Source organism: Pelophylax lessonae (genome assembly GCF_965119305.1).
Source record: "Pelophylax lessonae genome assembly, chromosome: 4".
Taxonomy (NCBI): Eukaryota; Metazoa; Chordata; class Amphibia; order Anura; family Ranidae; genus Pelophylax; species Pelophylax lessonae.
In genome coordinates this window covers 501,994,391-502,018,449 of record NC_138771.1, presented here as the reverse complement: position 1 = coordinate 502,018,449, position 24,059 = coordinate 501,994,391, and the positions used below count along the sequence as shown (strand labels likewise).

Genomic DNA, 24,059 nt, shown 5'->3' with positions numbered 1-24,059 from the left:
GGGCTCTGTGTGGGCCAAACCATCATTTCCAGGACTTTTTCTTCTTTATGCTGAAGATAGTTCTTAATGGCATTGGCTGTATGTCTTGGATCATTGTCCTGCTGAAGAATAAATATGGGGCCAATCACACACCTCCTTGATGGTAAGGCATGATGGCAGGGCCGGCGTTAGGGGGGGCAACCTGGGCAACTGCCCAGGGCCCTGAATGTCCAGGGGCCCCCGGGCCCCGTGCCGCCGGCCTTGGGGCCGCTTTCAGATGGAGCCGCTTTAAGATGCGGCCGCTTTAAACATTGGGACCGCTCGCGAGTCGCTGTGATGGCTGGCGGCCGCTGCAGCCCGGTCCCCGCTGCGCTCCAGTGACAGTCCCGGATATATTCATCTACGTCAGCCGCTATCAGCGACATGACGTCACATACGGCGGGAGCGGCTGCGCGGCGGTGGATCATCTGACTGCAAGACTGACCGTCCCACACAGATGCCACGCCAGCAGCAGCATGCATAATCGCAGGTCACTGAGGCTGAGACTGAAGGAGCGGAGCAGAGGCTGAGAAGTGAGCCAGGCAAGGCAAGAGTAAATGGGCTGGGGGGGACCTCGTCCTCTTGCATTTGGGGGGTAGAAGCAGCATATTAGGGCCCCTACTACAATGCTAACCTGCCCCCTCATACAATGCTTATCTGCCACCCCCTCCCTGGGGCCCCCTCCCCCTAATACAATGCTGACCCCCCCCTCGCCCCCCTAAATTTGGGGGGGGGGTCAGCATTGTATTAGGGGGAGGGGGGTTAGCATTGTATTAGGAGAAGGGGGCTGGGGGGGTCAGCAGTGTGTTAGGAGGAGGGGGGGAGTCAGCATTGTATTAGGGACAGTGGGGCGGGGGGGTCAGCATTGTATTAGGGACAGTGGGGCGGGGGGATCAGCATTGTATTAGGGGGGGTCAGGTATATTAGGGGGTGGGAGGGGGATCAGAAGTGCATTAGGGGGAAGGGGCCGGGGAACAGCATTGTATTAGGGGGAGAGTGCCGGGGGGGGTCAGCATTTTTTTAGGGGGAGAGGGCCGGGGGGGGGGACTGCATTGTATTAGGGGGATGGGGGATCAGCATTGTATTAGGGCCCCTAATACAATGCTGATCCCTCCCCCTAATACAATGCAGTTCCCGGCGCTCTCCCCCTAATACAGGGGTGGGGAACCTGCGCCCCCCCCCCCCCCCCGGCACTCTCCCCCTAATACAGGGGTGGGGAACCTGCGGCCCACGGGCCGCATGTGGCCCGCACGATCATTGTGTCGTCCCCCCCCCCCCGTGCCACTGAGCCTGTGTAGCTGTCAGGAGCCGATGGCTCCGTCCTGACAGTGTGAGCCACAGAAAAGCTTCAGAAAAGGGTGGACCACCCATTTGTGTGACAATAGCGAATGAAAATTCGCTATTGTCACACGGATCCTCCTCCTGGCCAATCAGGAAGCGGGTCCGAGACCCGCTCCCTGATTGGCCGAAAGGTGAACTCTTGCCATTGGTCGAAGAGGAGGCGGGAGGACTCGAGGAGAACTGCTGCAGATAAGTGCACTGGCTTTCTGCATTAAAAGGGGGCACGCTGTGGTCAGTCTGCATTAAAAAAGGGCACGCTGTGGTCTCTCTGCATTAAAAGGGGGCACGCTGTGGTCAGTCTGCATTGAAAGGGGGCACGCTGTGGTCAGTCTGCAATGAAAGGGGGCACGCTGTGGTCTCTCTGCATTGAAAGGGGGCACGCTGTGGTCTCTCTGCATTGAAAGGGGGCACGCTGTGGTCAGTCTGCATTGAAAGGGGGCATGCTGTGGTCAGTCTGCATTGAAAGGGGGCACGCTGTGGTCACTCTGCATTGAAAGGGGACACGCTGTGGTCAGTCTGCATTGAAAGGGGGCACGCTGTGGTCAGTCTGCATTAAAAAGGGGGCACGTTGTGGTCAGTCTGCATTGACGGGGCACGCACTGCATGATTTTACCTTTTATGAACAAGAAATCAAAGTTGTGCTGGTATGACGACGCAATGCTATGGGGCTGGTATGTAATTTTTTCCAGGGCTGGTTTTCATACCCAGTCCGGCCCTGGCCCCGTGTCACTGTCAGCAGCGGGCTCCATTTTACACTGTCAGGAGCCGGCTTCATCTTCCAAAGGGCCCCCAGCCGCCCTCTGTCAGTGTCACGCTGCCTCCGCTCCGCTATGTGCCGGCAGGCGGATACAATGCGCTGCGCAGCGCTGTGCTGCCTGTGGCCTTAAGGCCTTGTCTACACTGGATTTTTTCTCGATGAAAAATTCATAGTTGCATTGATTTTTTTATATTTTATTTATTCTATTTAATGGTATTTAATTAAAGCATATTTTCATGTAGTTGTATGTTTTATTTGGCTAAATTGATTAAATGCGTCTATATTTTGTTAGAATATAAAAAAATTTGGGGCCCCACTTTTAGGTTTGCCCAGGGCCACACTTTGTCTAAAACCGGCCCTGCATGATGGATAAGTACCTGCCTATATTTCTCAGCTTTGAGGACACCATTGATCCAAATCACCAACTCCATTTACAGAAATGCAGCCCCAAACTTGCAAGGAACCTCGACCATGCTTCACTGTTGCTTGCAGAGACTCATTATTGTACCGCTCCCCAGCCCTTCAGAGAACAAACTGCCTCCTGCTACAGCCAAATATTTCAAATTTCGACTCATCAGTCCAGAGCACCAGCTGCCATTTTTCTGCCAGAGTTCTTATGTTTTCACAAATAGTTGAGTCCCTTCCCCTTGTTTCCACATCAAAGGCAGGGCTTTTTTGCCGCAATTTTTCCATGAAGACCACTTCTCAGAACAGTAGATAGGTGTCGCTGGGTCCCACTGGTTTCTGCCAATTCTGTGCTGATGACACATCTGGACATCTTCTGATGTCCAAGGTAAGTAAGCATAATGTGTCTTTCATCGGCTGCATTGTTTCCTTGACTGACTGCTGTGTTTACGGACCTCAACGATGCCTGTTTCTTTGTGCTTCTTCAAAAGAGCTTGAACAGCACATCTTGAAACCCAAATATGCTTTGAAGTCATTGCTTGGGAGAGACCTTGCTGATGCAGTATAACTACCTTGTTTTTTTTATTGCCGTGCTCAATCTTGCCATGGTGTATGGCCTGTGACTTGAAACTGTCCTCCACAACCTCACCTTAGTAGCAGAGTTTGGCTGTCCCAGTTTTAAGCCTCCTATACAGCTGTTTCTATTTTATTAATGACTGTGTGTCAACCTACATATGAAATTGATGATCATTAGCACCTGCTTGGGATAATTGATTAATCATATACCTGACACTAATCCTACAAAATCCCTGACTTTGTGCAAGTGTACAAAGTGTGTAAATGTAAGAAATTATGCTGATTTGAAGCCAAATGGTAGTCACACCAAATCATGATTTGATTTAGCTTTTTCCTCTGTTCGCTCACTTTACATTTTGTAAATTGATTAAAAAAAATTAAGAAATAAAATATATATTTTTGAAAGCATTCATTCATTAATTTCAATATTCCTTCATACTAGACATGTGCAGAACAGAAAAAATTGTTTTGATTAGTCTCAGATAGATTCGGTATGTTACTAGTTTTGTTTTTTTGATTCGTTTCTGAATTCGTCTAGTTTAGTTGGGTTTCATGTAATTTAGTTTATTAATTTTCAAATGAATTCCACATTTTTGGAACAAATCGAATTCAGATTGGTCGAAAAATGATCAACCGATTCAAATTCTGTGTGAAGAATAGCTGGTTGTTAAGAAGCAGGCCCTTTGGGTCTGGTATGGATTTTAAGGGGAACCCCACCTCAAATAAAAAAAAAAACGGAGTGGAGTCCCCTTAAAATCTATACCAGACCCTTTTCTGAGCATGCAGCCCGGCAAGCCAGGAAAGGAGGGGGCGAGCGAGTGTCCCCCCTCCTGAACCATACCAAGTCACATGCCCTCAACATGGGGGGGGGCTTTGGGGGGGGGGGCTTTGGGGTGGGGGGCTTTCTCCCCCACTCCAGAGCCCCTTGTCCCCATGTTGATGGGGACAAGGGCCTCTTTCCTACAACCCTGGGCGGTGGTTGTGGGCGTCTGCAAGCGGGGGGAGGGGGAGGCTTATCGATATCTGGAAGACCTCTAACTTTTCACCAAAAAAGTGTAAAAAGTGAGTAAAGACAGAACATGCGTTTTTGATAATTCCTTTATTACAAAAGAAAAAAAAATGTCCCCCAGTGTAGCTCCATCATCAATTTTGCCGCACTGCCGGACCTGGAAAAAAAATGAAAGTCTCGTCGAAGGCTTCCACTGTCTGCCTGCTCCTCCGTCTGACATTTCCTAAATAACTTAGGGCGGAGTCACCCGATGATGGCAGCAAATGATGCCACCCCATTGTGACGTCATCGACCCAGCATGCCTCAGTCCATGACTTCGTAAGGGGCGGGACACCCGTTGACGTCATCAGTTGACACTGCTACTTAGCTATTTATGAAATGTCAGACGGCGGGAGCCTTCAACGACACCGGAGGTTTTTCTTTTTTCTCTTTTTTTCGTATCTGGCGGTGGTGGTGGGAGGCATGATTGACAATGGTTTTATGCCGGAGGGCATTTTCTTTCATTTTTTCTTTCTTTTTCATTTTTTAACCACTTCAATACAGGGCACTTTCACCCCCTTCATGCCCAGGCCAATTTTCAGGTTTCAGCGCTGTCAGACTTTGGATTAAACTTCCACGGTCAAGCATACTGTACCCAAATGACATTTTTTCATTTTTTTAATCATTTTTTCACACAAATAGAGCTTTCTTTTGGTGGTGTTTAATCACAGCTGGGTTTTTTATTTGTTGCTAAAAAAACGACACAAAAGACCGAAAATTTTGAAAACAAAAAGTTTTTTTAGTTTCTGTCAGAAATGTTTGTAAATAAGTAATTTTTCTTCTTCACTGATGTGCACTGATGAGGCGGCACTGATGGGCACTGATGAGGGGGCACTGATGAGGTGGCACTGATAAGCGCTGATGAGGCAGCACTGAAGGGCACTGATTAGGTGGCACTGATGAGGAGGCACTAATATGCCACAGTGATGAGTACTGATAGGCAGCACTGATGTGTAGGCACTGATGGGCACTGAAAGGCAGCACTGATTGGTGTCACTGATGGGCATTGATTGGTGTCACTAATGGACACAGACTGGCATCGCTTGCTGGACACTAATGGGGCTGCACTGTAATCAGGGCACTGATGATCAGTGTCCTGATTACCTGTACAGTTTCCCCTGCAAGGAGATGCCGCTGATCAGCTCTCCTCACCTCACACTCTGTCAGTGTGAGGCGAGGAGGGACGATAAACGGCACTTCTGTGTTTACATGTGTTTTCATGTGAATAGCTGGACATCATCGGCTCTTTACTGAGATTGGGGTCGCGCCGTGTCCCTGAGACCGCCGACACACGAGAGCAGTGACATTGGGGTGATGTCCCAGAATGAGAGAAGATCCCGCCCGCCATTATTTTAGTATACGGAGGGCGGGAGGAGGTTATTCAAGGTATTGTAAAAAAAACTTGTGTTGTATCTTTATTCACTTTTTACAATTTTTTGGTGAATGGGTAGGGGTACAATATACCCCATACTTATTCACATAGGGGGGCAGGGATCTGGGTGCCCCCTTTTTAAAGGGGGCTTCCAGATTCTGATAAGCCACTCGCTTAGAGACCCCCACAACCACTGCCCAGGGTTGTGGAAAAGAGGCCCTTGTCCCCAACATTGGGACAAGGTGCCTTGGGGTGGAGAGGGCAAAGCCCTCCCTGTCTCAATGCACCCCCCATTTTGAGGGCATGTGGCCTAGTATTGTTTAGGATGGGGGGGCAGCTGCCTGGCTGCAGCATGCTCGAATAAGGGTCTGGTGTGGATCTTGGGGGGACCCCACGCCATTTTTTTTTTTTATTTCCCCTTTTAACTTTTTCCTGAAAAACCATGTCTTGGGGGGACCCCCCGCAGTTCAATGGGGCCGTATATTTGCGTATCTGCCTTTGCCTCGCAGCACGCTCCCACCACAGAGACCAGGGTCTCCCTGAGAGCCCCGAGCCCTGTACTAACCATCAGGACCCAAAGCCTCTGATTACGGGTCATCTGAACGCTGATTGCCTCTGATTGGCTATCATAGTGATCAGTCACTTCTGTGAAGCCCACCCCTGTGTTTTCTCTCTCTGAATGGAGGAGAGAGAGAGAGACATTGTATCTCTCTCTCTCTCCTTGCAGAGAGAAAAAAAAACTGTGTGTAGGAAAAAAAATAATAATAATGTAGCAGGTTTTCCAGGCATTGGGCCTGATGTGAGTCTGCCATTGTTACCGGTGACACCTTCAGCCCATTCAATCTGAATACCCAAGTATAAGAGTTGAGACAATGACCATTCCGGCATCTTTGGTTTGTTTTGTTTATATGAAAATGGGGATGGGAGAACGGAATGAGTGGGATACTCCTCAGGCTCAACTAGGTACCAGTGGGAAACTTTGCAGAAAAATACCTGTTAGCGCTGTCATGACGCCAACTGGATGCCGACCAACGCTTACTGGCACTTGAAAAATGCTTTATTACTGAACTGTGCTAGAACTTGACTTGTAACCCGCTGGTTAACTCAGAAGATCCTGGACTGTATTGAGACTTGACACTCTGTTAAGCTCAAAAGTCCTGTGAACAGCTCCCTCCAGCCCTTCACTGACTGAGGTAGCTCCTTGCAACTGCCTGTGCTGCTGCAACTCTCAACACTGTACACTTGACTCTTCAGGGCCCAACCCGACATTTTTTTTTTCTTTCAGGATCTTCTACTAGGCACCCCCTCTGCACTTCAGGGTCCTCTCACTAGGCACCCCCTCTGACACTTCAGGGTCCTCTCGCTAGGCACCCCGTCTTACACCTTAGAGTCCTCTCAGTAGGCACCCCTTCTACCGCTAGCTAGCTCGTGGATCCCTTGGACCTTCATCGGAGCGGTCCCCTCTCAGCTAGGCAGACCCCCAGGGGCAGTTACAGTACTCACAAACTTGGAATGCTTTCCTGAAACTGGGCCCCCTCAACTCCGCTGGTCCTCGGCACACCGGATCCTCTCTGCAGCTCAGCTCAGCTCTCTCTGTACCCTCAGGCAAGCCGCCCGGGACACCTGATCCTTCTGACAGGAAGGAGAGATAGCTCTCCCTCCTGGGACTCTGCTTCCCGCCAAAGACGCTGCGTCATGTCCTCCCCTCAAACTTATACCCACTCCCAGAATGCTGTGCGGCAGAATCTGCCTTCCTTGGGTAGATACAATCTGAATGTGCCACTGATTGGGTTTCCTCCACTGCCCAATGAGAACCCTCTCGTGGAGCTAGTGGGGAGACTCCCCTCTCAATGACAGCACCTGGGAAATATGACAGCCCAGCTGAAAATCAGGGCCCTATTGGTAGGCAGCCAAGGCCCACTATACTTTTGCCTAGCACCTACCTTGTAGGGTGCTACATCAATAATAAAATGAACTAAAAAAATACCTAGATCAAGGTTTGATCCAGGTCAGTGCCACGGTTAGCGTTTGGGTCAGTGTCAAAGGTCAGGGTCAATATTTTGTGGGTGAAGGATTTTTTTTGTCAGTGTCAGTGTGTTTTAGGTAAGATAAAAGAAAATAAATAATAAAAAAAAAAGAAGCAAAATATGCACTATTGAAAATGTTAAAGAAGGGTGCGCTGATAGGTGAAAAGCTGCTACCAGAAATGTGTGGTAATAAATGAATAAAAAATTGGTGTGGTAATTCAAATACTGGTATACATTAAAAAATGTATTATTGTTATATAAAAAACCAACAAAGTGATAAATAAAATATATAACATCAAATGTGTATGGGTGACTCCAGTCACCCATACACATTTGATGTTATATATTTTATTTATCACTTTGTTGGTTTTTTATATAACAATAATACATTTTTTAATGTATACCAGTATTTGAATTAGCGCACCAATTTTTTATTCAAAATGTGCACTATTGTTTCTGGGCTTTAATACGGGTACAAACAACAGCTAACATACACATATGTGGTATGTGTTCATAAAGAGTAGGAGAATAATTTGTTTTGGTTTGTTCTTTGGTGGAAGGTTTTGGTAGTAGGTATACAGCTAAATTTAAAAAAAATATATATTTTTACTATTTTGGGCCAGTTTTCCTTTGATAACAGATAAAATCAGGAGATATCCTTTACCATTCACCACCAAATAAAAAGCCCAATTTCTCCTGAAATTGTTTACCGAAGCCATTGATCCTATAGAGCCTTCTAAAACACACAAATCAAAAGATTTTTCTCAGCTCTAGCAGATGGGGTTGGTATCTGATGTCACGCACACACTACAGAGATAGAGCATAGAGCTCAATGAAACCTGAAGTAAGGGAAAGGATACAGAACTCCTCTTTAAACATTCATATCTGTTACAGCAAAGAAGCTGCCATCTTAAGCCCCGTACACACATACCGATTGTCGGCCGTAAATATTCAGCCGACTACCGATCGGCCAATTGTAGGCTTGTTAGTATGATGCTTCCGACAGCCGACAGCGCATTTTCGGCCGAACAGAATCTGTCGTGCAGGCATTAAAATATTTGTTGGCCAACACCAGAACGGCCGATTGTTCGCCAGTCAGTACAGATTTCGGCCGACAGACAGCAGATTAGCAAGACTGGGCATGCTCAGAAAAGAAAAAAGACAAGGAAAGTTAACCATCACATGACATCACTTCTGCAGTCGGCTGTTGTTGGCCGACAAAATTTGTGTGCAGTCTTTTGCAGTTTTCAACAGACACGACAGCCCTGGACAAAAGACGGCCGATCGGTCGGTCGACGATCAGTACGTGTGTACGGGGCTTTAGTCTCTGTTGATCTGCAGTTGCCATGTACATATGATCAGCTTTGACACCAACCATTTGATGCTTGTCAGTTCTGTTGAGAGCTAACATAAGCACACTAGTAACTGTGCCAGTTATCATTCCAGACATGCCTTTAATGCGGAACTAAACCCATCATTTTAACTGTTTCCAAAAACATTTACATTCAAGGCATGCCATGAGTATTGACTGTCACAGTTGCTTGTACTCTTAACTGAACTGTCAAGCTATTCAAATGGCTGGTGTTATAACCGATCACACATGCAGTTCTATGGTAACTGCAGATCAACCAGAGTCTAGGATGTCAGCTTCCTTGGCTGTAAAGAATAGGGAAGCTTAGTTTAACTCTTCTAGGAAACAGTTGAATCCGTGGGTTTAGTTCCACTTTGCTTTAAAAATGAAAGCTAGAAGCTGATTGGTTGCACAGCTACTCTAGATTCTGCTTACTCCTGTATTTGTAAAAGAAGGATTTTTTATTTTACAAAAACAGTTTAAAAATGTAAATGACTCAAAATCATTTTAGTTTACCTTAAACTCCAATTTTAGCTTGGCCCATGACCCCCATTCACCCCTCCTTCCCCCAGCAGGGCACTCTCATGATATATTTTGCATATATTTTTTTTCTTTAGTTTTTTTTTCTAGAAGTCATCAAGCTGATCATGTGACCTCTTAACCACTTCAGTCCCGGAAGATTTTACCCCCTTCCTGACCAGGCCCTATTTTGCGATTCGGCACTGCGTTATTTTAACGGACAATTGCGCGTCGTGCGACGTTGTACCCAAACAAAATTGATGTCCTTTTTTTCCTGCAAATAGAACTTTCTTTTGGTGGTATTTGATCCCCTGTGCAATTTTTTTGCGCTATAAACAAAAAAACTGCGACAATAAAAAAATAAATTTTTCATATTCTGCTATATAACATTCCCAAAAAAAAAATTAAAAATCTAAAATTTTTAACATTTTAGGCCAATTTGTTTTCTGCTACATATTTTTGGTAAAAAAAAAAATTGCAATAAGCGTATTTTTATTGGTTTACGCAAAATTTATTGCGACTATTAACTTTTTATGTAATTTTTATTGGTTTTTTTTTTTACTAATAATGGCGGCGATCTGCGATTTTTTGCTGGACTGCAACATTGCGGCGGCCGGATCGGACCCCTGACTGACATTTTTGACACTTTTGGGGGTACCAGTGACATTACTACAGTAATCAGTGCTAAAAATATGCACTGTTACTGTAATACTGACACTGGCAAGTAAGGGGTTAACAGTATAGGTGATCAAGGGGTTGAATGTGACCCTGATTCTAACTTTGCGGGGGTGGTGGCAAAAAAGCCGCCCCTCCCTGCACGAACCCCCCCCCCAACCCGGGACCCGGGTACCGGCAATGTTCTGCATCCTTTCCGCGGCCGCCCTCCGCCGCACACAAGCAGTGACAGACAGTCCCAGGCGGCCGGCGGCTTGAAGAAGTAAACACACTTGCGGCTTGTTTCACTACAGTCTGCAGCTGCTGAATGGGCGGCGTTGCGGCGATGTACTTTGCCAGGGGGGGAGGGAGGGGAGGGACAGTGTCACGGTCCCCATAGATGCTTCTCCTAATTTAGGTGGTGGGGCGGAGCCTAATTCTCCCCCCACCCTTCTCCGCGCGGCCGCCATCCCTGCACATCCATTCCCGAGACGAGAGGACGAGGAGAGAGAGAGACAGCACTGCAGGGGTACAAACAGTACCCGGGGGTTTACAACCACTTTCAGGAAAAGCTATAACATAACCTTCAACAATTTGACCCTTTATTCATAAAGTAAAACCTTACAGAATGCCCACGTGCAACATACAAAATTCTCTTTTTATGATGGATAATTAGGTTTCGGGTTAAGATTTATGACAAATTCCAAGCCAGGGTTTCGTTCTTCAAAGCTTCTCGCTACGCCCAAAACCAAAGTGTTTCTCCAGAAATAGGTGATAGAAGAAGATATAACAGGGGGGATGGGGATTTTAATATTTTTTAATATGTACAATGAAATTTGTAACAGTCATTTCACTGGTGGGTGACTCCCCCACTCCAACGCAGCTGTAAAGACTTTAATACTGTCCGAAAGTCCTCAACATCATTCTTTCAACGCCGGTCATCTGGTAGCCATTCTTGTTAGCTGAAAAATGTGAACAGGGTTAGTATCACTGGAGAGTTACATTTTGCACATTTGCTATGTTTCTTGGTGTTTAGTTAGTAATTTGGCCAGAAACCTGAGTATTTGAAGCAGTTTAGATTTTTTTGTTTTCAGGCTTTCTTGAAAGTGTACCAGAAACTTCTATACTAGTAAAACTGTAGACACATGGACCTGTGGCCAAAATTTTTGTTTCATAAACAACTTTATTAAAAGTGTCAAAATGGACAAAATAAAAAATGCCATATATGATGCAGCCTTTCACTAGCATTAGCATATAATAGTGTCCTCCCATAACACAGTTTATTACCTGATGAACTTTCTAATAAATCTGTTAATTATACACTTCCTTTAATCACTTGCCGACCGCCACATGCAGATATACTGCGGCAGGGAGGCTCGGCTGCACAAAATCACGTAGATCTACGTGATTTTGTGCACGCGGTCTCGGCGGCGCGCGCGGCACCGTAGCCGAGCTCCTGCTGTGTTTAGACAGCCGGCCTCCCATGATCTTTAGAGAAACTGACAGAAGACCCGCCTGCTTATGTAAACAAAGCAGGCGAGTCTTCTGTCACACAGGCAGGGAGAGATCAGGAGTTTCAGCTAAGCTGAAACCCCAATCTCTCTGTGCCTGTCACAGAGCCCTTCCCCCCACAGTGAGTAAGCACAGTTAGGCATACATTAACCCCTTTGATCACCCCCAGTGTTAACCCCTTCCCTGCCAGTGTCATTGATACAGTAACAGTGCATATTATTTAGCACTGATTACTGTATTAATGTCACTGGTCCCCAAAAAGTGTCAAAAATGTCAGTTAGGGGTCCGATCTGTCTGACGCAATATCGCAGTCCCGCTAAAAATCGCTGATCGCCGCCATTACTAATAAAAGCAAAAAAATAAAATAAAAAGTCCAAAAATCTATCCTGTAGTTTGTAAACGCTATACCTTTTGCACAAACCAATTAAAATACGGTTTTTGGATTTTTTTTTACCAAAAATATGTAGCAGAATACAAATTGGCCAAAACTGATAAAAAATTTAGATTTTTAAAATTTTTGATTGGGAATGTTTTATAGCAGAAAGTAAAAAATATGGTGTTTTTTTTCAAAATTGATGCTCTTTTTTTGTTTATAGCGCAAAATCTAAAAACTGTGTGTGGGGGGGGGGGGGTTGGCATCAATTGTGTTTGGGTACAGCGTCGCACGATCATGCAATTTTTCTAAACGCAGTGCCGAAATTGCAAAAAATAGCCTGATCATTAAGGGGGTAAAACCTTCCTGGGCTGAAGTGGTTAATAGACCAAACTCTCCAGAAAAAAGTTACAGTTACAGGAGTTGTGACAAACCAAATAACTCTGACAGGGGTACCTTCAATGGTCAGAGAGTTCATTCATGTACTGCAGGTTCAATATTTTTCTAAAATAAAAAACCTTTTGCTGTAACTGCCTATAATCATGTGTTAGCTGGAGTTGGCGCTTTAATATGTTTATTGTTCACTTACAGTCCATGTACAAAGACCTGTCCATCTAAGACTATACTGTCCACAGGGTGGCAACACTGCTTGGTGATTTCACTGCAGAGCAAACAGCGTTGTCACCCTGAGGAAGTGAAAAAAAAAAAAAAACAGATCTATCGGGTGGATCAACTAATAATAAAACGATGTTACCAGGATGCAAAAAAAAAAAAAAACTTGCCATTGACAGGCTGCATCATATATGTCGTTTTTGATGTTGCCTAGAGTAACACTTTAACAGGTGCAGTTCACGATTAACATACCAATGCTTAACATTACTAATTGGACATAAGGGATACTTCATGAATACCAGCACAATTAAGTAGGTGATTGCAGTACGCTAAGTCACAGGGGGCGAGGTTTACAGCCCATCAGCCAATTTGATTGAAAGGGGGGGGGGGGACTGGGTGGACCTAAGGTCATAAAAGCTTTAGGCTCGGTTCACACTTATGCGATGCGGGAAGGCTGCGAATTAAAGAAAAGCAATGGCAGCCCCTATAGTTCACTAAACAATAGCTTCCATTATTTGTGTAAATGTAAAAAACATAAATATCTCACCATAGTATATGCTGCTGAATCCCCACCTGTCCAAGAAACAGAAAATATTCATTAGATTCATTCCTAGATCCTGCATAATATGTCTGTAATTATTTCATAATAAAAAGATGTTTTTTTTTTCTTCTGTTAAAGTGTATGTATAGTCCAAAAATGTTTTTGCTTCGGATAGAGTAGAGAAGAACTGAAAACCTCTCAGTTTATATTTTGCTGTGTGTGTCCCCTTGGAGAGATTTCTCTTCACTTCCTGCCCCAGAGACACCACAGGAAGAAAGAAAAGGCCTCTCCAAAATGAGGGGAATTCTGGAACTGATAGCCCCAAAAGAAGGGTTGATTCTGGTAATATCTGTAAAGTTTTGGATTCTTTATTACTTTCTGTTCCACTAACAGTGGTCACCAGGGTGAAGCTCGCCAGCAATACAAATCTGACAGGGGTTCTAATCCTTCCCTACTCAGCTATACAGTCATCTTCAGTTTGTTACATTTCTTTTCCAAAGCAGAATATATTATTAGTAGCATTACCAGTCCCAGCATCCATTTGGGTTAGACATGTTAGATTTGGCTTGAGGATAGAGGATGATGAGATTATTCAGATCGGCGACCTGGTTGTATCCGGTGTTTCTGGCGTACTTATCACCGAGTTTTTCCCTAAAAAAATAAAATTCATTGTTGAAAAAAAAAAAATCCTTAAAGAACATTGAAACCTTAACTAACAACAAATCAACAGTTGACAATTTTTAAATGGAAAACGTATGTTTTTTTTTTTTTAAGGCAGGTTTCCCGATGGTGACAAAAGTGGACTATGACTATGGCTGTGTGTTGTCCATTTAGGCTATATAGTCCATTTAGGCCCCTTTCACACTTGTGCAACTTGTCATGCGATTTGGGACTGCAAAATCGCATGACAAGCCGTTCTCCATTATTTCCAATCAGTACCATTCATATCTGTGCGACTTGAAGTCACACCGACTTCAAAGTAGTCCCTGCACTACTTTGGCATGATTTTGATGCGTTTTGAGGTCCAAAGACATTCAAGCCCAGTCAAACTTGTATCAAAATCGCGTCAAAATTGTACCAACAAAGCAGCACCAAAATCGCGATAAAATTGTGCGACTTTGAAGTCGCATAAGTGTGAAAGGGGCCTTAAAGAGGTTGTAAAGCCCCCTTAATGACTTGTGACTATAGGTAAGACTATAATAAGGCTTACCTATAGGTACTGTAAATATCTCCTATAACTCGCACCACTTAGGAGATATTTACATTGCATGCAGCTGATGACGTTATCGGCGCATGCGCTCTGAAGGAACGGCCACCTGTGCCGTTCCTTCAGAGCCCTGTGCCGTGAGCGGCGACTCCCGCGCGCATGCTTGGGAGTGATGTCATCGCGCCTCCAGCCATTCAGATGACCGCAGGATGCAAACCAGGAAGTAGGATGGCCGAAAATGTCTGCGGTGTTACAGGTGAGCGGGTCGCACCGTGGGGGCTTCGTTCTAAGGTAAGTATTTCATAATGAGCTAGTATGCGATGCATACTAGCTCATTATGCCTTTGTCTTTCAGGTTTTTCTTATTTAATTTTTTTTTCTGAGGTTTACAACCTCTTTACCATGGTTTCCTGTGGAACACGTTCACATCTATGTGTTTTTCAGCCGCTGTGTTTTTGGAAAGGGTCAGGAACTTTAATGCAACACGTGCATTTTTGGTTTAATAGACTTCAATAGACACGCTGTGGAAACACATGTAGTGCATTTTGCTTTTTTTATGTGTTTTTTAACTTTCCTAACAAAAACATCATGGGCTCTTTCCAGATCATACACCACCAACGCGTTTTGTCCCGCCAACGGGGCTCAATCATGGGGATTAAACTTGGGGTGGTGAAACATGCTGGAGGTGTAGCTTGGACAGAGCTCAGGCTGAGGCTGTTTTTACTTTTTACACACAGGGTTTTGTTGTGCTGCTTTTGGGACTTTTCTTTCATTGCATTGATATCCACAAAGCTGGGACGAGCTGGGTTCCTGCCTGCACTCCTAGTGGCTGACAGCAGATGAGGACCTGTCAGAGCCTTGAGCAATATTCTTAGTTTTGACATAGGTTCATAGATATGCGTGTTTAAATCTCCCTTGCCTCTGATCCAGATGCAGGTCGTATCCACTTCCGGCTTGCACTCCAAAAGCTACTAACAGGCGGCGAGGAAGCGACCTGTTTTAAGACCATTTATGCCAACATTCACGGCACGACCTTGTGAATTTTGCGCGATTGTGGGCGGTGCTTCCCCATTAACTTGCATGTGCAGTGTTCTGCGGGCTTGCCGCCCACTCATTGCTAGATGTCGGGTCAACTGAACCGCAGTTGCGAAGCTTTGCGGGTATGGCATGTAATTATTTCCCTCTGCTGTCTTTGGAAGCCAAAGGGGGCAGTTGGTGGGTGGCAAAAATGTGTCTCAACTACGCATCCACAAGTCTAAGGCTGGGTTTGCATATGTGCTGCGGTGGTTCCCAGCATGGGGTCCAGTGCGTCCCTGTTCGCCAGTTCAGGTGCGAATCAGGTCCAAATTTTTGCCTGAATTCGCACCTGAACCAGACCTAAAGACGCACAGAACCCTTTTGGAATGCAGACCGCAGCCGCCCTGGACCTGTGTGAGTAGATATATATTCGCCAGCACACCAAGGATCTTGCAAAAGCATATGTAAAAGGAAATGAGGTAATTGGCGCTGCCTAAAAGGTGTGTGGAAGATTAAGGTAAAACGAATAGCTTGTGTACAGGAGATCCTCTCAGATATAAAAATAATAATGTAGATATAAATATAAAGTGCAATAATACAAAGCAGTGCAATCACAAATCAATATACAGTGCCTTGCGAAAGTATTCGGCCCCCTTGAACTTTGCGACCTTTTCCCATATTTCATGCTTCAAACATAAAGATATAAAACTGTCATTTTTTTGAAGAATCAACAACAAGTGGGACACAATCATGAAGTGGAACGAAATTTATTGGATATTTCAAACTTTTTTAACAAATAAAAAACTGAAAAATTGGGCGTGCAAAATTATTCAGCCCTCTTAAGTTAATACTTTGTAGCTCCACATTTTGCTGCGATTACAGCTGTAAGTCGCTTGGGGTATGTCTCTATCAGTTTTGCACATCGAGAGACTGAAATGTTTGCCCATTCCTCCTTGCAAAACAGCTCGAGCTCAGTGAGGTTGGATGGAGAGAGTTTGTGAACAGCAGTTTTCAGTTCTTTCCACAGATTCTCGATTGGATTCAGGTCTGGACTTTGACTTGGCCATTCTAACACCTGGATATGTTTATTTGTGAACCATTCCATTGTAGATATTGCTTTATGTTTTGGATCATTGTTTTGTTGGAAGACAAATCTCCATCCCAGTCTCAGGTCTTTTGCAGACTCCATCAGGTTTTCTTCCAGAATGGTCCTGTATTTGGCTCCATCCATCTTCCCATCAATTTTAACCATCTTCCCTGTCCCTGCTGAAGAAAAGCAGGCCCAAACCATGATGCTGCCACCACCATGTTTGACAGTGGGGATGGTGTGTTCAGGGTGATGAGCTGTGTTGCTTTTACGCCAAACATAACGTTTTGCATTGTTGCCAAAAAGTTTGATTTTGGTTTCATCTGACCAGAGCACCTTCTTCCACATGTTTGGTGTGTCTCCCAGGTGACTTGTGACAAACTTTAAACGACAATTTTTATCGATATCTTTAAGAAATGGCTTTCTTCTTGCCACTCTTCCATAAAGGCCAGATTTGTGCAGTATACGACTGATTGTTGTCCTATGGACAGAGTCTCCCACCTCAGCTGTAGATCTCTGCAGTTCATCCAGAGTGATCATGGGCCTCTTGTCTGCATCTCTGATCAGTCTTCTCCTTGTATGAGCTGAAAGTTTAGAGGGACGGCCAGATCTTTGTAGATTTGCAGTGGTCTGATACTCCTTCCATTTCAATATTATCGCTTGCACAGTGCTCCTTGGGATGTTTAAAGCTTGGGAAATCTTTGTATCCAAATCCGGCTTTAAACTTCTCCACAACAGTATCTCGGACCTGCCTGGTGTGTTCCTTGTTCTTCATGATGCTCTCTGCGCTTTAAACGGACCTCTGAGACTATCACAGTGCAGGTGCATTTATACGGAGACTTGATTACACACAGGTGGATTCTATTTATCATCATTAGTCATTTAGGTCAACATTGGATCATTCAGAAATCGTCACTGAACTTCTGGAGAGTTTGCTGCACTGAAAGTAAAGGGGCTGAATAATTTTGCACGCCCAATTTTTCAGTTTTTTATTTGTTAACAAAGTTTGAAATATCCAATAAATTTCGTTCCGCTTCATGATTGTGTCCCACTTGTTGTTAATTCTTCACAAAAAATTACAGTTTTACATTTTTATGTTTGAAGCTTGAAATGTGGCAAATGGTCGCAAAGTTCAAGGGGGCTGAATACTTTCACAAGGCACTGTATATACATATATATATTCTATAAAAACATAAAGTGCAATAGTGCAATACCAGTGCGCACACCACCAAAAATATATATATTTGTTGTATATATAGAAAAAGTGATTGTGATGAGAATAGCCAGTTAAAGGATCTGGCCAGTGAACCAACAAAAAATTAATATAATCATTCCACTGAAATAAATTATTGTGAAACTGTATATTAAAAATAGATAATGAATAAAACAGTGCAATTAATATGGTGAAATCCAAAATAAATAGTGTAAGTGCAATATAATTCCAAACCGACCAAGGATTATGTATAATCAAAAAAGATGTAATAGTAAATAAGTGATACTAAAGTGCTATTAGTGCAAATAGCCCAGGTTTAAAAAGTGCTATTTTTAGGACCTGTGTTCTAAAAAAATATATATATAAGATTATAAGTTAGTCCGTGACAATAATCAGAAAATCAATCGATCAAATGAATAAAAAGAGTCCATCAAAAGTCCAAAGAAAGGTGAGCTGTGGCAATAATCCACTCTGTAGGTGATTTTTTGTAGTGCTCCAATTATTTAAGTGCCGGGTGTGGAGACAGTGCTCCCCTCTTATTCCCACTTTCTCCCGCACTCACCAGATAATAGCACCCCTACAGGGGTAATCAGCGTATAGGACCCAGATCCACCCAGATCCACTATCCGGTCATAAGGTGACGTCACTTCCGCATCGTTGGAACGCAGATCCGGTGGTTGGCTAACTCAGCGTCCCGGAAGCCACCGCTAAAGAGGGTCTTGCGGTCCCTACAGTACCTGTCGCCTGTTTTATCTGCCTAAATGTGAGTACATTATTGATGTTTAATAAAGGTTGTACCTTTCAAAACAATACATCACTATATGAGGCTCTTTTTCCCTATGATACCCTTGACATCTTCCCTATGAGTACATTTGATATACGATTTCCACACGGCTCCAAGAGTATTACACCAGAGGGATCAGCTCATACGAACACCTTATGACCGGATAGTGGATCTGGGTGGATCTGGGTCCTATACGCTGATTACCCCTGTAGGGGTGCTATTATCTGGAGAGTGCGGGAGAAATTGGGAATAAGAGGGGAGCACTGTCTCCACACCCGGCACTTAAATAATTGGAGCACTACAAAAAATTACCTACGGAGTGGATTATTGCCACAGCTCACCTTTCTTTGGACTTTTAATGGACTTTTTTTATTCATTTGATCGATTGATTTTCTGATTATTGTCATGGACTAATTTATAATCTTATATATATTTTTTTAGAACACAGATCCTAAAAATAGCACTTTTTAAACCTGGGCTATTTGCACTAATAGCACTTTAGTATGGTGATCTCATCACAAATTGCATCGATCTTGTATTAGAAATGATTGGGAATCCTCTGAGAGGTGAATAGGGTAATATGTGGAGGCAATGAGGGGAAGAAGAAAAGCAAGGTCACAGTAACAACCCTTAGAAAAGTAAAGCTACCCATACACAGCTCAAATTACTACGGTTTCCCTCTAAACAATGTCTTCTTACCTTGCCTGAAGACAGCCGTGGAATACAATGTGCAGTCTGCATCCTGAAATAAATATAAAAGAGGTCAACAGATTATAAAGATATACTGCACACAGGGCTGCTGTTAGAAATCGTGGGGCCCCGTACAGACTACCTGGCAGGGCCCCCCCAAGAAAATATTAAAGATATATTTAGCTAAAATTACAACAAAATCACTATTAGCAGACACAAATATAACATAACTCGCATAATTCCTGCTAAATCTAAAAAAAAAAACTATGTTGAATAAAAAAGATGAGATGAGAAAAATATACAGGCTGTGCAGTTGGAGCTCAGTGATCAGAGAGACAGAGAGAGAGAAACAAAGTTACAATTTACAAATAAACTCCTGAGCAGAGATAAGTGCTGGAAGGGGAGGGGAGGGGGGGCCCACACAGGGAGGGGGATTAGTGAGGGACAACTGTCTATTTCTCAACAGATAAAAGCTGATAGCAGGGAGACGGACAGATCAGATTCAGGTGCTGGAGGAAGATTTCTGTATTTGTTGTCCATCACTAATCCCCCTCTCTGTGTGGGCCCCCCCCCCGTGAGCTCGGGCCCCCTACAAGAGGGCTGGTGGTCCCCCCCCCTATCAGCGGCCCTGACTGCACGTTCTAAAGCCCCGTACACACGTACCGAATGTCGGCCGAACGATCGGCCGTCTTTTGTCCGGTGCCGTCCTGTCGGCTGAAAAGTGCTAAAGACTGCACACGAATTTTGTCGGCCAACAACAGCCGACTGCAGAAGTGATGTCATGTGATGGTTAACTTTCCGTGTGGTTTTTCTTCTCTGAGCATGCCCAGTCTTGCTAATCTGCTGTTTGTCGGCCGAATTCTGTACTGACTGGCGAACAATCGGCCGTTCTGGTGACGGCCAACAAATATTTTAAAGTCTGCACGACAGATTCTGTTCGGCCGAAAATGCGCTGTCGGCTGTCGGAAGCATCATACTAACAAGCCTACAATCGGCCGATCGGTTGGCGGCCGAATATTCACGGCCGACAATCGGTACGTGTGTACGGGGCTTAAGGCATGCCATAGAATTAGATGATGCAATTTTACTTCCTGCAACCAGTGCCAGGACAAGGTAATCAGGTCATCTAGGCCCAGGACAAACATGCCAAATTGCACCCCCCTCAAGATGTATGAGTATCATGTGTCGGCAATAATTCCACCACCCCCCCAAAAAAAAAAAACTTAGCATTACCCCGTAAGCATAAATTCCCCCTCATCCCAATATAAATCCACCCCATGCTGAAATCCCCTTCCCAGCATTAATCTGCCCCCAACCCCCCAGTTCAAATCCTCCTATTCCTCATATGTCCCCAGCACAAATCCACCCCCCCCCCCACCAAAAAATTCTCCCCAAATCCTCTACCCTTAAATTCCCACCTCAGAGCACAAATCCTCTCCCTCCCACTCGAGATACACCCCCCCCCCCCCAGCACAAATTCTCCTAAATTCCCCCACTTAGTACAAATCTTTCCCCTTCCCAACACAAATCTCCTCAAATCACTATTCCTAGCACATCTCCCCAAATTTTCCCTCTTAGAACAGTTCATATTTTCTGCCACCCCCCCCCCCCCCCAAATTCCCCCTACCAACACAAATCCCTTCCCCCAATTAACCCATGGTTAATTTTTTTCCTTCTTATTTATTTTCCTTTTTAATTTTTCATTTTTACTGTCCCTTTTTTTGTTGATCACTTATCTTCCTATTACAAGGAATGTAATCGTGTAATAGAAATAAACATGACAGGTCCTCTTTATTGAGAGATCTGGGGTCAAAAAGAACCCATATCTCTCATTTACCTTTAAAAGCAAAAGAAAATGATGTCAGAGGTCGTTCCAGTCCTCCAAGGGCATAGAGTGGGGGTCATCTTGCCCTCACTTGACTTCCTGCCCACTGATCGACTGCACCGGATCGTTTCTGGGCTTAACTCAAAAACTACAAGGAAGCAGCAGGAGCACCTCTCCCGCCACCTATAAAAGTGATCCCGTGGCGAATCCTCTGTTGGTAATGCTTCTATCGGAAAGCCAGCAGCCTAACTAAAAAAAGATAAGGGAGTTATGGCAGCTAGCTACTGCCAAAACCCTGATATTTAATGTCAAACTCATGATGTATATTTACAGGTGGTCGGAAAGTGTTCTAAAGATGTTTGAGCTACAGAGAATCTTATGACTCCTCTCATCAGCCTTCCAGTTTGACAGAGAGAGAATACAAGTAAATAGTAAAAAAAAAACTAGTAATTCCTGAGGGGTAAAACTACACAAATTCTACAGTGAACATTTGAATTATTACAGGTGCCCATTGATGGCTGCCTGGTTCTGTTTAGGTTGGCTTGATGGAAGTTGGCAGATTGAACCCTTACTTACTTGTGCCACTCTTGCAGGAAGCAGGAACGTATATATAACCAGCGGTGTCCATGCCATAGGTGGAAGGGACAGCCAGTTTAAAATATTCCGCCTGGTCAAAAAGGATCAGCTGGAAGAGAAACACAGGAGATGAGTGAACGCTATGGTGATAAACAGTAAAGGCTCCTTGTTCTGTCTTTCCCTCTCCCCGTCTGATCATTGCTGTAGACTGGTCAAATGCAGGGACTTACACTGCTTACATTTAACCACTTCTAGACCGGAAGGATTTGCCCCTAATGACCAGGCCATTTTTTGTGATTTTATGGACAATTGCACGGTTGTGCGACGTCGTACCTAAATAAAATCGATGTCCTTTTTTTCCCACAAATAGATCTTTCTTTTGGTGGTACAGTATTTGATCACCTGTGCGATTTTTTTTTTTTTTTTTTTTTTATAAACAAAAAGAGTGACAATGCTAAAAAAAAAAAAAAAAAAAAAAAACATTCAATTCTGCTATAAAACATTCCCAATAAAAAAAATTTCAAAATCAATTTTTTTCATCATTTTAGGCCAATTTGTATTCTGCTACATATTTTTGGTTAAAAAAAAAAACCCCGATAAGCGTATTTTATTGGTTTGTGCAAAAGTTATCGCGTCTACAAACTAGGGGAAAGATTTATGTCATTTTTATTTATTTATTTTTTTACTAGTAATGGCGGCAATCAGTGATTTTTAGCGGGACTGAGACATTGCGACGGAAAGATCAGACTCCTAACTGACATTTTTGACACTTTTGGGGGGACCAGTGACATTACTACAGTAATCAGTGCTAAAAATATGCACTGTTACTGTAATAATGACATTGACAGGGGTGATCAAACGGTTAAATGGGAGCCTAGGGGGTGTTTTCTAACTGTATGCGGGAGAGCTTGTGAAATGATCACAGAGACATGTTATCGTATATAGAATGATTACAGGTGCTCTGTGATCATTTCAGAGAGAACGGTCAGCTGTGTTGCTCTCTCTCAGCGGGGAGTGATCGCGGGTGCCCAGCGCTCCCGCGAGCCGCCGTACAGGTACGGCGATTCGCACAGCCAAGCCAGCCTGCCGCAGTATATATGCGGTGGGCGGTCGGCAAGTGGTTAAAAACAATACAAGTAATAATGTATGTATATATAAATCCTGTATGATAATGATAATGAATGAGTACAGAGTTGCATTAATGTGTGTCTTTTATATACGAGTAAGGCTAAGGCCGAAACGTGTTAGCATTTTACCATGTTGTACACTGCTTCATGCAGGAATAAATCGCATCCAGCATGAAGAATTCATGTGCCGGCTTTTCTTATTATTTGTCTTCTATATATGCCTGTGGTTTAGCTTTAAAAAATAACTCCAGCCAAAAACCTTTTCCTTTTGTTTTGAGCAGGGACATTTTAGATCCTCTGGTTTTTATTGCTATATGTGCCCCAATTCCTGTTCCAGTGGTCACCAAGACAGGATATTGATTTACTGGGGACACATTCAGCAATAAGAACACTTCTGTATACACTCACCGGCCATCTTATTAGGTACACCTGTTCAATTGCTTGGTAGCACAAATTGCTAATCAGCCAATCACAGGGCAGCAACTCAATGCATTTAGGCATCTAGATGCAGTGAAGTTCAAACTGAGCATCAGAATGGGGAAGAAAGGGGATTTAAGTGACTTGGAACGTGGCATGGTTGTTGGTGCCAGGCGGGCTGGTCTCAGTATTTAAAAAAATGCTGATCTACTGGGATTTTCATGCACAACTATCTCTAGAGTTTACAGAGAATGGTCTGAAAAAGAGAAAATATCCAGTGAGCGGCTGTTGTGTGGACGAAAAAGCCTTGTTGATGTCAGAGGTCAGAGAAAAATGGTCAGACTCAGGGCCGGATTAAGAGCATCATGGGCTTGGTGCTGAGGATTTTGAAGGGCCTTAAGGGCCGTGCCTTGCCATGCACCCAGAGGAGGAAGGGTGCAGCCATGCATGCCTAATTCAACATGGGATGCTGTCTCTGAAGCCCATAAACACATCCATGCATCGGCAACTGTCCCTCCTTGTCCGGCCTTCGTGCTGTGTGGGGAGGTTCTGAGGGAGCTGCCTGGGGAAGCGAGCATAGAAGCCAGACTTCTGTGTTTACAAGTGACAGAAGAGCGGTAACAGTGAATATGGCCAACCTGGGGCCTATATAAAGGTAGGGGCCTGGAGCTGCAGCTCCAATAGCCCCTACGTTAATCTGGCCCTGGTCAGACTGTTTGGAGATGATAGAAAGGCAATAGTAACTTATAGAACCACTCGGTACAACCAAGGTATGCAGAATACCATCCCTGAACGCACAACACATGGAACCTTGAAGCAGCAAAACCACACCAGGTGCCAGCCAAGAACAAGAAACTGAGGCTACACACAGGCTCACCAAAATTGGACAATAGAAGATTGGAAAAATGTTGCCTGTTCTGATGAGTCTCCATTTCAGCTGTGACATTCAGACTGTAGGGTCAGAATTTGGCATAAAGGACATGAAAGCATGGATCCTTCCTGCCTTGTATT

At 44.2% G+C, this 24,059-nt stretch overlaps 1 protein-coding gene across 1 annotated transcript in view; it reads right to left on the bottom strand.

Annotated features, from left to right (window-relative positions):
• Nucleotides 1–10,962: 10,962 nt before the first annotated feature.
• LOC309553866 (poly(3-hydroxybutyrate) depolymerase-like) overlaps nucleotides 10,963–24,059 on the bottom strand; it is a gene marked incomplete at its 3' end in the record, with an annotated part of 45,746 nt that continues 32,649 nt past the window's right edge. Inside the window, exons 7-11 of the mRNA XM_082255345.1 lie at nucleotides 21,505–21,613; nucleotides 19,113–19,155; nucleotides 13,632–13,757; nucleotides 13,113–13,138; nucleotides 10,963–11,030 (exon numbers count right to left, since the gene is read on the bottom strand). Of these exons, the coding sequence (XP_082111471.1) occupies nucleotides 10,963–11,030; nucleotides 13,113–13,138; nucleotides 13,632–13,757; nucleotides 19,113–19,155; nucleotides 21,505–21,613 (372 nt within the window). The remainder of the gene's footprint in view (nucleotides 11,031–13,112; nucleotides 13,139–13,631; nucleotides 13,758–19,112; nucleotides 19,156–21,504; nucleotides 21,614–24,059) is intronic.